At 41.3% G+C, this 15014-nt stretch overlaps 1 protein-coding gene across 9 annotated transcripts in view; it reads right to left on the bottom strand.

Annotated features, from left to right (window-relative positions):
- Positions 1–15014, bottom strand: part of mef2aa (myocyte enhancer factor 2aa) — a 116209-nt gene that overhangs the window by 61706 nt on the left and 39489 nt on the right. For 8 of the 9 annotated variants that reach the window (XM_061678279.1, XM_061678280.1, XM_061678277.1 and 5 more), the window contains one exon: positions 13611–13887. The exons of the other annotated variant lie outside the window; for it this stretch is intronic. In XM_061678279.1, coding sequence (XP_061534263.1) covers positions 13611–13664 — 54 coding nt within the window. In that variant the 5' untranslated portion in view covers positions 13665–13887. The remainder of the gene's footprint in view (positions 1–13610; positions 13888–15014) is intronic. 9 annotated transcript variants of the gene reach the window in all.

The raw sequence follows: 15014 nt of genomic DNA, 5'->3' as shown, positions 1-15014 counted from the left end.
AAACATCTGAAAGTCAGGAATGCATGTACGATTTTAACCATAGAGACAAAATTTCATCCCAAATACTAGAAAAAGTTGGTTTGGCAAAGTACGTCTTTAAAAAGCAAGCGCGAAATGCAAAGCACACATGAGCCCCCATTAAAATAGTAAAAGCATGCATTGTCTTTTCACTCATGGAGGCAGCATTTCACCACTGAGCTGCCGAATTACACTTGGAAATTAGTGTAGCGGATCAGGATCAGTGGATGTGGTGCATGCAGTGGCAGCATGTCATCAAACACAAATCAAAAGAAATCACATCAAAAGTTAATTTCTTATCGAAGGCCCCCATTCCTGAGATTGGCTGGAGACTATTTCAGGGTGTACCCCGCCTCTCATCCATAGTCAAATGGAATTGGTTCCAGCACATCCACGGCCTTAGTGAGGATAAGCAGTACGGAAAATGGATGGATGGATGGAAGGCCTATATAGTGGTTAGCGTGTCTAAAAAAAGAGATTCACGAGGCGGACCTCCGCATTACACTTTGCCTTTAGTCAATAAAGTTAACAAGTGGTTTAACTGCTATTTATGTTAAATGTTTGCAGTTATCAGATTATTTTACCACTTGTAGTCTGTATGTACACTTAAGGTGTTACGATGGTGTCAGGTCATTTCTGGTCAACAGGCATCATCCAACAGTTTTGACGAGCAATTTAACTGACAACACGATGGTCCACTAGAAATTATGGCGTTTGTCCAAAATGTCTAGTTCAGAGGTCAGGGTAAGACTCGAAAGTCAGCAAGCTGAGTCAGAGGCGTCCATACATTACTGTAGCCACTGATTCCATATATGGAAAGCTATCTGTGTAGCACAGCACAAGCCTTGTAACTTGAGCCCTCAGATGGGACATCAGGTCATACATCACTCCAGCTGGTAATGTAACCCCAAGCAAAGTGACTATGTCCTGTATCTCTGCAGTTCTGTTTCTGTGGTGCACACGTCATTATGTTACACCACCTTTCTACAGTGTGCTACGCTCGTTTAGCACGACAACAACAAAAAAACACCAAAAAACGCAATTTGTTATGTTGCATTGTCTGTTTCTATGGGTCATATTGGTCTATAATTGTCTTTACAGTATATACTGTATGCCTTCATTTTATCTCCAAGAACCACAAAAGAGTAAGTGTCTACCTATTTAATTCATTCATCTGAGCTTGCATGTCATTATTTTGTCTTGTGTAAACACGTTCACAAAGATTTAAGGCAAATTTATACAAAAAGCTTTTACTTTAGGACTAGACTAATTTCCATTAACACAAGCATGTAATTTTTGCTTCAACAAAGAGTAACTAACATCTTCCTATAGTTTCAAAGCTTTTGAGTTTAGGTGGGGTGAAGGAGGAATTTTTTTCATGAAACTCAGTTAAAAGAAATGTTCGATTTTCGGCCTGTCCAATCAAGGGTTGCCACAGCAAGTTACTCGTTATTTTCTTGTCACAGTTTTTAAGCCGGATGCCCGTCACGATGCAACCCATCCATTTCCTGTTTAGAACGTATTACATTTCATAATAAATTAGTTTGTTGATGTGTCAACTGCATGCGCCACCAGCAAGGATCTGCACACTAATTGACAAGTTTTTTTTTAATTCACTAACCCCAATGTCAGCTGCTTGGTTAGGTATTGCTGCCACCACAAGTTGAAATACAATCCTTGTTTTTATCTCTGGGTCTCGAATGAGCTATTTAGCCATACCCTAGCTTTCCTACTAGTCGTAATGGTAACAAGAGCCGTGTTGACACATCCGGCAATAGAGGGGAGCGGAATAAGCAGTGGCTCATTTGCAATGGATCTGACCACCCCCTCAAAACCAGCTCATTTCAACGAGGCTCTAAAAAGAGTGAAAAGTGTGGTGGTCCTGTATTATGCTAATGTAGCATATTTTACCCCACCTTTCTCTACTGCTTGGTGTGCCGACACGAGAATAGCTTTCATAACCATAACAACAAGGGGCGGAGCTACTTGTCCAGGCCGGGTCTAAAATACAACCTGCAAACAACATCTGCCTTATTTTTTAATGAACTTGGAGATACTACTGAGCCAGTCGTTGCTTTACTTCCTCTTTGTCACACAATAATGCCAATAGGAAAGGACTTCTCCACTGTATTTGTGCCCTTGTTTATTTACACTCTAGAGTGAATCCCAGACTATTCGCGCTTCACTATTCACTAGGGCTGGAGTGATTATCTGAATAACCCAAATAATTTCATTACAAAAAAAGGTTGAACACTTGGTCCTACTACTCTACCGACCGTATTTTAATATTGGTCATTATGGTGGTACTTGGTGTAAAACGTTTGAGAACCACTGCCTTAATTTATTTTCATTTGTCCATCCCAACTTCTATTCATGACCAAGATGTGCGTAAACGTTTAATATTTCAGTCTTTACCCCAATGTCATCAAATGTACATGTTCTGAAATGATCACACTAAGCTACACAGGTACAGCTCAATAAATTAGAATATGGTAGAAAAGTTTTTTTTTTATCTTAGTTGTCATACATTATATAGATTCATTAAACGTGGGAAAATACTTTTGAGTGAGAAAATTCTTGCCTAATTTCCATGTTAAAAATTATTTCCATTGTTTCTTGATTGTTACATAATATTATAGGTTCTCGAGATGGTGATGTATGTCATCTCCATGAGTTTCACTTATTTAATGGAACTCCCTAACGAAATTAAGCTTTTGACGCAATTCAAATTTATGCAGGTATGCATGTACCTGTACAGGCATGTTTTCCTTCAGTAATGTTTTTGGAATGCAGCCTGTGTGCATGTCACTCCTATGATGGCCTCAAAGTGGATTACCAAACGAAGGTTGACAATTTGACATACGCCCGAGACCAACCACAGGACTCTTTCCACCCGCTGAGAGCAGCTTTCACTCCTAACCAGCTCCACCGAGGGCTATGCACTCGCTCATCTCCCCGTCTGCGTGTCTGTTTGTTTGCTCAATCTAGCAGAATGTGAAGGTGCAGGGGCCTTCACGTGAGGTGAAAAACGATTAACAAATTGTCCACTCTTTAGCAGATGAATGCGGGCTGTTAAGCCGTGTAGAGATCCATCTATTTTTCAGCAGGAAGCTCACGCACTGAGACGCCGAGGTGAAGGGATATTCTTCCACCTGGGTGGGTGTTAGAGTGTTGCCTGCATGACTGCTGAGCCAGCAGTTGCATTACTTGTTTCTTGCCACATACACAATAAAGCCACAGTAATATAATGCCGCCATTATAGGACTTCGACAGTACAATAGTGCCGCTTGTTTATTTACACTCTAAAGTGAATCCCCGCCTATTCACGGTTCACTATTCACTAGGGCTGCAATGATTAGCTGAATAACCCAAATAATTCCATTACAAAAAAAAAAGGTTGAAGCAAAAACCTCTGCCTCAAAGCTTTGCAGGGATCTTTTTCCCAAACGGACTAATGTTATTGTAGTTGCAGGCACCACTCTGTGTTGAAATAAGTTCGACTGATGGCAGTAAGACAGGAGGAGAGTCCGTAAAAGACAGAATATGGGATAATTTTACACTTAAAAAAGAAGATAAAGTGCAATGTGTATCACAACAGCATGGCTACAATTGCCAACAAACAAGGCAACATATCAATGTTAGCTCATTTAATAGCCAACCATCGCTGATTAGAACGTAATGCCCCCATAAGTGATCAAAAATAGACACAGCCGCGCTTTCAATTGTTTTGTTGAACAAACGGGAAGAAAACAATATTTATCTGAATACCCGCACAAGCGATGGGATAATCAATAAAATATGCGTTACTAAAAATATTTGATAGCTTCAACCTGCAGCCCTACTGTTTACAAACTCACCTGATCATGCTTTTTACTGTGGAACCTATCCTCAGTCACTATGGTGAAATATACATTTCGGACATAAAAAACAGTGTGGAGTGTCATTGAGGAATGATAGTGTGCTGATAGTGATATAATGGCAATTGTGCAAATGATGCAGAGTCCTCAAGCAATTTAGTAGAGTTTAAAGTGACCAATAGTGCAATGATTTGGTACAGTGACGATTGTGCAAATGGTTCTCAAACACGAGTGGCCAGTAGTAAACACAGACAATTATGCTATCTGTGGATTCAGTGGTGGAAGAAAAAAAAGGCAAACATCCTTGGGGTAAAACAAACACACCCACAATGATAATGTGGCTGTTTATGCTACAATAGCAACATCATATGATCTGCCAAGGTTTATTGGTCTCCTAATATGAAACATTGTTTGAGTCTACAACCAGGTTGCGACAAGCAGAGACGCTATTGCTTCAATATCAGTTAGTTTGCAGTGTAAAGAACAACAAGAGCTGTGAGCTACTGTACATCCATAAAAACCTTCACTTTGGCAGCCTTATTCTGGTAGTTTAATGAGCCTTGGAATTCATCCAAAATGGCAGACTTTAATGCCATGCTCCGACTCACATTAAGATAGTGTAGGCAAGAAAAGCTTGACAACTTATCTTTACCCACCTACTTCGCATATCTTCTTCAAATAGGGGCTCATTTGGTCGAATTCCGAGGAGGAGTTTGTCAAAGTAAGAGCCCTGAAATTCACCCAAAAGAGCTGCTTCAAATCAAAATGTGACTTTCGGGACTATCATCAAACTTCGTCCACAGTAAAGGGCAGAGATAGGGACGGATAACGGAATCGGTACTTTTTTCGGTACTGACCGAATTTCTATTACTTATACATTATTATTTGTAAACTATTATACCGTTACTGTATTCATTTTTTACTCCATCCTCTTTTGCTCATTTGTTTTAAACTTGGGATGTTGTTTTATATATTTGTCAAAGTGTATACATTGAAAAATAAACAATTTTTAAAAATATTTTGATTTTATTATTGAACAAATGAAGATTTATTACCACATAAACAGACAGAAGTATCGAAAATTGGTACTGTTGAGTACTGGTATCAATTCCCAGGTACCGGTAGTGTACCTGTTCAAATGTGAAAGGTACCCATCCCTAAGCGTAGCCCAACAAAAGCTGGGCAATTTAGCATTGTCCAAACAGCTTTTGATTGAGGTTCAATTTGGGCATAGGTCCTTGAGGCTTTTTTGTGCGTTTTGTCATGACAGACTATATATATATATATAGATAGATAGATAGATAGATGGAGGGAGAGAGAGATTCCCACCTAATTTCATGTTGATCAGTAAAACTAGTGTGTGGGGTTCATTCTTTTTCTTTTTCTAACTTTCCAGGTGACTCTACTGAGTGAATTTTGGTGGGGTTGTGTACGGTACCCCTAAAATACATTTTCACCAGGACTAGTCAGAATTCAGGCATGTTGAGGCAGGCCTCCCAAAAGGAGATTTATTTGTCGAAATAATAATAAACAGTGGTTCCAAGAGGGACCGCCTGGTGCTCAGTCCCTTAATATTCAAACCAGTCAATCAAGGATTTACTTACATTCCCATCACGTATGTGCAGTACATACAGGTTCAACAAAGACGCTCCCCCCCCCCCCACACACACACACACGCACACACACAAACAGTTGATGTGTCAGTCAAAGGGTCTATCAATGTCGTTCCTCGGGCAGAGGCGCCAAAGAAGACAAACAAGACATCTGGGGCTGTGAGTGCAGCTGTGACTGGGCCATGGAAGATGATGCCAGAGCCACTAACAACTTTGGATGGGAAGCTGGAAGCCTTATTAGAACCTTGTGTCACCCTTGATGGCAGACATGAGACGGTTCAGAGTATTGAGAGAGAGAGAGAGAGAGAGACACACAGACAGACAGCGAAAGAGAGGTGTATCACCAGCTGGCAGAGTGACCTCGGCCCTCTGGCTGCTTCGGTGCACCATCCACCATGGCTGGCTGTCGGTCGAGATCATCTCTGTTGGGGACAGCAAAGAACCCCCAGGATCTCCATGTGAACAAATGAGGGTGCAAAGGTCTTGACCTGTGTGGGACTAACCTTGAAACGGTATCCTGAACACATCTTGAACCGGGATGGGGACCATATCATGGAAATTTGCATATTACAGATCTCTGACGAGAATATTACACAGGAAACACTGAGCCTGACATGTCACAAGGCAAGTAAATGTCGCTGAATGCACCTGAATTAAATACATCTTAAAGTTTAGATCAGCTTTTCCCAAACTTAGTTCGGGGATCAAACGGGTTAAAGAGGAGGACTAGCCTTTCTCAAACTAGGGTTTGAGAACTCAAATGGGGCAGATGTGAAGACCAACCTTTGCTAAATTTAGGTTCAAGACCAAAAGGTCGAGGACGACGGTTATGTTCACACTGCAGGTCAGTTTGGATTTTTTTTGCCCAAAGTGACATGTATCAGATTTTTTCCAATCATGTAAAAAGTACAATTCCGATTTTTTCATATTCGACCCAGGCCTCTTTCAGATGTGGATACAAATCGGATATGTATCCGACGCAAGTGCAATACTGATGCTTACGGCGCACTCATCCGATTTATATGTCATCAAAAGGCGACAACAGTCAACTGTTCTACAAAACAGACACGCGACAAAAGCAATGGGCAGACAAAGGAGAAGTATACAGTCAGTTGCGAAAAGAAGATGCTTTATAACTGATAAATAAAAGAAAATGTTGGCTCCGATTGCACTAAATCCTTGAAATTGCCGCATTTACTTCCATAAACACACTGCCTCGCAGTTGTGCGCATGCGTGTGACGACACGGTTACATTCGTCTGTCAAAAGTGTCATATTCATGAAAACTGTGAATGAGAAGAATCAAACATTGTCATGCTGCTGTATGGTCGTTATCGAGCATTCATTGGCAATCAGTGTGACAATCTGGCTTGATGACCACGGCTGTGTTGTGTGATGGACCATCATGCATCGAAGGAAAAGATCCCCGAGTATTCTACCATGGATGACAAAACGTACGACGTATCGTTAAGACGTGTATGACAAGACGTCTGTGGCCACAAAGACGTCAAGCAGGGATTGAAAAAAAAAAAAAAAAAAAAATGGTCGCATATGCTACCATTGTTTCAGTGTGAGAGTAAAAATGTAATCTGGTCGCACTTGTGCAAGTGCATGTTTTAATGCTCCCTCTAATACAGTCTCACTATACAATGCCCAGATCAGACAACAAGATTTTAGCCCCCATATTAGCCCGATTAGCTATCGCGGGTGATTTCCTACTTTGGGCCCAACATATTTTGTCAGGAACGACAAAACTTATTAGTAGTGTGACATAATCCACGACCAACGATTTGGCCCTACAACGCCAAAATGAAAAGTCTAGCATGTCAGATTTTTGGGATATCTTCCATGTAGTGTGACGTCGACCAATAGTATTGCGTATTGTGACCGGCGCATCGCCTCCCTTGCTTGCTGTTGTCAATGTAGTTGCACACCGTTGTCAAGATTTATTCACGTGCACAAACCAATGTTTTCCGAAACTTTAAGGCAAGATTCGACAGAACGCCGGCATGTTTTTGTACAACCGTTAGTGCTAGTTAAAGAAAACGCTTGATTTCAGTTTTTGCTGCTGAGGATGGCCCAACCAGTTATTAGGTTTAGGGGACCATTACTTTTCCCACACAGGGCCAGGTAACTTTGAGTAGTTTTTTTTTTCTTCTTAATAAATCCATCCATCCATCCATTTTCTGAGCCGCTTATCCTCACTCGGGTCGCGGGCTTGCTGGAGCCTATCCCAGCTGTCATCGGGCAGGAGGCGGGGTAGACCCTGAACTGGTTGCCAGCCAATCGCAGGGCACATACATACAGACAACCATTCGCACTCACAGTCACACCTACGGGCAATTTAGAGAATCCAATGTATGCATGTTTTGGGGATGTGGGAGGAAACCGGAGTGCACGGAGAAAACCCACGCAGGCACGGGGAGAACATGCAAACTCCACACAGTCAGGGCCGGGGATTGAACCCGGGTCCTCAGAACTGTGAGGCTGACGCTCTAACCAGCCGTCCACCGTGCCGCCTTCTTAATAAATGAAATCATCATTAAAAACAAAATTTTTAATTCACTTGGGTTATTTATTTGTCTGATATTTACATTTGTTTGATCTTAAAGTGGAGAAACTATGCAAAAATATAACAATTTGAGAAAGGGGCGAATACATGTTTTAATTTGTTTACACCGAACAAGCATATGCCATTATTAGCCATCTTGGAAGACGTTAGTCCTGGCAAATTAGAGCTCTTATAGTGGGGCCTCCCATCTTTTTGAGTGATGTCAGTTTTGTGTGTGTTTTCTCCTGAAAACTTTGGTTTAATTATAAATGTTTTACAATTTCAGGGGCATTCGACTTCCCCAGATTCACTGCAAATGACAATTATGTTCATTGTAATGCTCGGACTCTGGAGTTTGATAGCAATGCATCCAACAATGTGGACCAAATGCCAATGGCTAATCCCGCTTTGGTTAGAGCGATGGACTGGGAAAATGCCAATGTGTACTTCATGCTCCTCATCCATCATGGGTTTTCACTAATCCTGCAGCTTTATTCTTCTATGCAGCAATCAAACCAAGTTATGGGTTGACCACATCACTTAACTTCAGTGTTCCTTACTTTTGTAAATGTGTTCCACCGCTATCACAGGTTACAGTTACAGTATACACACTCAACTCTCAAAACATCTCAGATGTTACGCTGTTAATTGGACCATAGTGTGGCACTTGGCGCAGCAGCAAGATTAAAAACTGCTGCGTCAGCACCAACCTAGACTTTTCTTAACCTACCTTAAAAGGTTGAAATCATTCTACCTGATGAGGTTTTACTGCTAATACTATCATATCGTAGAGTAGTGGTTAACACAGCTGACTTGCATGCATCTGACCTGGGCTTTATTTCCCCTCACTGATGAAAAATGTATGAATATTTTATTGATGTATATTTTATTTATACATGGGTCATTTTCATATAATTTGATCAATAATCTTAACGACATGGCTCACTGAATTACCTTCTAAAAATCAATACATTTTATTGATATGAGTATTTGCATGTTATCCATCAAAATGTGAAAACTGTTTCAAAGAAAAAAATATTCTTTCATAGCTTTCTTTTAATACAACATGTCTTTACCATTAGGTGTCCTACATGAAGTTTCATGATTTGCAACATCTTATCTGAAGATGTTAAATCCATATTGGGACACAGAATGTTTCTCCTATTGCTTAGTATGCCTTTTCCATGAAAACTTTCTAACACAAATGTATCTAAGTGTCTTCAGAGTTCCTTTTTTTGGTTCTTTTACAAACAGTCCTCCTTTGTCACTCAAGCTCTCTTTGCCATTAATGCCAGGATGAGACAGCCATTTTGCATTCACACAACAGCAGACAGCAACATAAAAATGTATTATTTCTAAGATATGAATTCAGTTCAGTTAGCCCTTGGTAAAGTATAATTTTTTTGGGGTACATTTCTTATTTATTTATTATTATTATTATCTATCATTTATTCTTATTTAAAGGTTCATTTTGCACTGAAAACACATTGTTTATTAAAAAGTAGTGCAATAAAAATAAAGATGTTTCCTTAACATGAGGAATAATCGTGATTACAATATTGATCAAAATGATTGTGATTCTTATTTTGGCCATAATCATGCAGCCCTAGGTTAAATGAGTAGTAGGGATCATTTATTCACTTGTATCCGCAGAGTTTGAACAGTAACACGTTCAAGTAACACCACAGCCATGATATATACATGTAAAAATACATGGAATATCTACAGTATATAGCTATTGACTGGCGACCAATCTAGGGTTCAGTCCATCTTTTACCCATACTCAACAGGTTCCAGCCCCTGCAGGGATATAGATACAGAAATGCAATGTAGATACTGCATGGAAAATAGGTCTTTGTTCTATTTATGTCTATATTAACTGACGATCAATCCAGGGAATTCCACCTTTTGCCCAGAGTCAAAGGCGACAGACCCCAGGCCCTAGCCATGATATCAAAATAATATGGTTATGTAAAATTTATCTAGATTTTATTTCTATATCTATAATGACTGGTGACCAACCAACCCCTGCCATGATACAAATGCAAAATAGATATAGAAAATCCATCAATCCATCCATTTTCCATACCGGTTATCCTCACTAGGGTCGCGGGCATGCTGGAGCCTATCCCAGCTAACTCTGGGCGAGAGCAGAGTTACGCCCTGAACTGGTCGCCAGCCAATCACAGGGCACATATAAACAAACATTCATTCGCACTCACATTCACACCTACGGACAATTTTGAGTCCTCAATTAACCTACCATGCATGTTTTTTTGGGAGGTGGGAGGAAACTAGAGTATCCAGAGAAAACCCACTCAGGCACGGGGAGAACATGCAAACTTCACACAGGCGGGGCCGGATTCCTCAGAAATGTGAGGCAAACCTGCTAACCCGTCGTCCACTGTGCCGATATGGAAAATCATTGTTTTTCTATATTCTTTACTCTCACTCCCAGTCAGTGACAGAAAACACTTTAAATTGCTGCTACTGGTCTATAAATGGTTTAGGTTCTGAATACATTAAAGAAATGCTTATTGAATATAAACCTAGTAGGGCTCTGCGATCTACAGACTCAGGTCAGATAGTGGAGCCCATAGTCCAAAGCAAACATGGTGAAGCAGCATTTAGCTATTATGCGGCACACAAAGCTAAAGCTGCCAACAGAAATCCAGGTTAAAAACTGTTCTTTTTTTTCCCTCATGATTACGATTAAGCTCTTTTAAAGCATTTAAAGTCATCTTTTTCTTGCAATGCATGTTCTTTTATTAATTTTAGTATGCTGTCCTTTATTTTTAAATCTTGTTTGGTCTTTGTTTTTAAATGCTTTTAATCATGTAAAGCACAATGTGTATGTGCAATGTGTGTACAACCATGTGTATAAAATGCGCTACATAAATAAAGCTACCTTGCCTTGCGTTGGTTTCAATGTCTATACTGACTGGTGACCACTCAAGGGTACTCCACCTTTCACCCATAGTCAGCTGGGATAGGCTCCAGCGCCTGCCATGACATACAGATATTGAAATACATTATAGATATGGAACATGAAATAATTATATATCTATGATTGGTGACTAATCCAAGGTACAGTCAACCTTTCGCCTTAAATCAGGTTATATAAACCCCAGCCCAAGCCGTTGTATAGATTTGTTGAAATACAATATAGCTGTAGAAATAGAATAAAGAGCTGTCTTTTATATCTATAGTGACTGGAGGCCAGTCCAGGATGTATGGTAGTCTACCTTTCGCCAACAGTCACCCTCGATAAATCCCAGCTTCCTTGCAACCCAGAACAGGAGGGATTGATCAATAACCACATTTTATGTTCCTTGTTCTTAAATTGAAAGGGGTGCGCCTCAAAGAGTGCCTGACCAATCAAGGGTGTTTTGAAGAGTGTAGATCTGTTTGGGAGTTTATTTCGCAAGAGCAGACAGTGAATTCCATCCATCCTTGTGGCTAGGCCAGACCATAGTAGCTGAGAAGGATGCTGTGCACCCTGCTGACCCGCCCTGCAAAATGAGAGAGTGCTGCAGTGACGTGGCCACTCCTAATTGCTACCAAACACATTACAGAGAAGGGCCCGGGAGGGGGGTGGGTGGGTTGACTACCACTGCTGCCCAGCACTCCTACTGCCTCATCAATTTTTCTGGCCAAAATTGCAGGGTGGCAGGGGAAGCGCGCCTGTAAATATGACAAAGAAATGTCAAGGTCCTCATTGAGCTAGATGGGACTTGAGGGAGGAACGTCTCTTTACATCAGTGCAAACAATGACAGCTGCTGGACAGCTGGTGTAAGTAAGGCAGGAGGGAAAGCTGGGATGTAGGTTGGTAGGAGAAGGCATTTTGATGACAGAGACACTTTGGAAATCACATCAGTATATTACCAAGTACATTAAGAGCACAGAGTGCAGACCTCTGCCAAGACTCAGACAACTAAAATATTTCCATTTTGTCTGCTTGGTTCCAGAATAAACCCAATTTTCGTTATTAAGATCCCATATAAACACCACAAACTACAAGCTGATCCTGTGAAATTTGAAGCGACATGATCTTTGTAATCTGTTAAATCAGATTTTTTTTTTTTTCAGTGAAATCTAAATTAGGCCCTGCGATTGACTGCCGATTAGGCCTGGGCACTGCCTCTCGCCCCAAAGTCATCTTGGATAGACTTCAGATCAATGAAGATAAAAATTTTAGAAAATGGATGTACGGAAATTTTAATTATTTAATCTGCATCAGCTCTAGGTAGAACCTGGTTTGAGATTACAGCGTCCAAGTCTGCATACATTGCAATTTTTCTTCAAAATCAAGTATTAAGTATCAACAGTGGTTACCATGGCTGCCTCACAGTCAAGATATCCGCGTTGCATTCTCCAATGGAACATCTCCCAGGCAATCTTAATACTATACTGTACTGTAATATCCATCCATCCATTTTCTATAGCGCTTTTCCTCATTAGGATCAAGGGTGAGCTGGAGCGTATCCCAGCTGACATTGGATAAGAGGTGGTGTGCACCCTGAACTGGTTGACGGCCAATCACAAGGCAGATATAGACAAATAAGCATTCACACACACATCTTTGGACAATTTTGAGTCTTTCGAGAACCTACCATGCATGCTTTTGCAATATGGAGGAATCCAGAGAAAACCCATGGAAACTCCACACGGTTACTCACTAGAGATTCAAACCTGGATCTCCTGATTTTGAGGCAGACATGCTCACCAATGCACATTGTGCTGCTCCTGTGCACAATTTCGAGTCTTCAATGAACCTAAATGCATGTTTTGTTAATGTGGGAGGAAACCGGGGCGGCACGGTGGGCGACTGGTTTGAGCGTCAGCCTCACAGTTCTGAGGACCCGGGTTCAATCCCCGGCCCCGACTGTGTGGAGTTTGCATGTTCTCCCCGTGTCTGCGTGGGTTTTCTCCGGGCACTCCGGTTTCCTCCCACATCCCAAAAACATGCATGAATCGGAGACTCTAAATTGCCCGTAGGTGTGACTGTGAGTGCAAATGGTTGTTTTTTTGTATGTGCCCTGCGATTGGCTGGCAACCAGTTCAGGGTGTACCCTGCCTCCTGCCCGATGACAGCTGGGATAGGCTCCAGCACGCCCGCGACCCTAGTGAGGAGAAGTGGCTCAGAAAATGTATGTATGTTTGGAGGAAACCGGAGTAACCAGAGAAAAGCCACAAGCATGGGGAAAACATACCAATTCCATACAGGAAGGCCAGCGCAAGGCAGTTTCATCTAGCATTCCATACAGAAGGCAACTCAATGTTCTTTACAAGATTAAAAGCATTTAAAAACAAAGAGCAGAAATATAGAACAGACTGCTAAAATTAATAAAACATAGTGCAAGACAAAGATTAAAACATTAAATTAAAAATACTTTAGATCTCAAACTTAAGCATGAGAGAAAAGAATAGTTTTTAATCTTTAATCTAGTTTCTAAGACCAGTGATTCAAACCTGAACAGAACATCAGAGCTGTGAGGCAATCGAGCAATCGAACGACTAGTTCACCATGTTGCCCTACCATAACATCAGATTTAGTTTTTGAACACGTACCTGTCTGTTCCTTTCATCCATTATCCTGGTGATCTGTATCTTCTTCCGCCCCATGTCTCCTCCTTGTCCTTTTTCCCGTCTCTTCACTTCACTTCACTTCACTGACGATATCGGACAAATGAAAACACGCGCGCACACACGCGCGCACACACACACACACTCACACACACTTTGCGTCCACCGTTCTCCTAGCACATTGTGCAAGTCCTTCTTCTGATATGCGCACTTTCACTGGTCTCCACGCACCATATGCTCTTCAGCAGTCACCCAGCACAATCTACAAAAAAAAAAAAAAAAAAAAGACAGGCCATTGTGAGTGAGCAAGAGAGACAGAGAGACAGAGAGAGAGACAGAGACAGAGAGAGAGAGAGAGAGAGAGAGAGAGAGAGGGAACAGAGTTAACATGACACTCGGTAATGTCTCCTTAGGCACTTCAAAGCACAAGAGTCTTCTGTTCTCAATGTCATTCCGAGTATGAGACCCACATGTCTGGGGCCTTATCTTCTCATGTGAGCCACAGCTGAAGTCAATGAAAGACAGCCTGTGACAGCAGGGCACATTTAAAGACTATTACATCGCTGTTTAAAAAAACAGCAACAACAAAAATCAGTAAACAGGTGAGCCAAAATATTATGTCAATTTTCACATTAATATCACATAACAACCATCTATCGATCTTTCGTTTGGGGTTGTTTATGAGTTAATTGGCAAATACGGCAGCAGTACAAAAACTAGCACCAAATCCATCCATCCATTTGAGCCGCTTCTCCTCACTAGGGTCGCGGGCGTGCTGGAGCCTATCCCAGCTATCATCGGGCAGGAGGCGGTACACCCTGAACTGCTTGCCAGCCAATCGCAGGGCACATACAAACAAACAACCATTCGCACTCACATTCACACCTACGGGCAATTTAGAGTCTCCAATTAATGCATGTTTTTGGGATGTGGGAGGAAACCGGAGTGCCCGGAGAAAACCCACGCAGGCACGGGGAGAACATGCAAACTGCACACAGGCGGGACCGGGGATTGAACCCTGGTCCTCAGAACTGTGAGGCTGACGCTCTAACCAGTCAGCCACCGTGCCTAGCACCAAATCGTCACTTTTAATTTAATACAGTACAAAATTCATACAACAGGGTTGTACGACCCAGAATTCGACAACAAAATGTTTTCCCTCTTTTGGGGGGTTACTTTAATATTTTTTTATTTAATTGCATTTTTTTTTTTAATTCATGCAATTACAGTAAATGTCAAAAGTCCAGGTAATAAGACAAAAACTGGCATACAGTAAATTGGTGGTTACCTGAATAGGCTTTATTTAGTAGGACTGGTATGAAAACGGCACTGTAATTAGCTGAAAGCAGACATATTTGGTGGTTATTTGAAAAAGCTTTATTTAGGATT

Source organism: Phycodurus eques, chromosome 5 (assembly GCF_024500275.1).
Source record: "Phycodurus eques isolate BA_2022a chromosome 5, UOR_Pequ_1.1, whole genome shotgun sequence".
NCBI classification, from domain to species: domain Eukaryota; kingdom Metazoa; phylum Chordata; class Actinopteri; order Syngnathiformes; family Syngnathidae; genus Phycodurus; species Phycodurus eques.
Note: the sequence above shows the minus strand (reverse complement) of the source record. Positions and strands in the feature narration are given on the sequence as shown.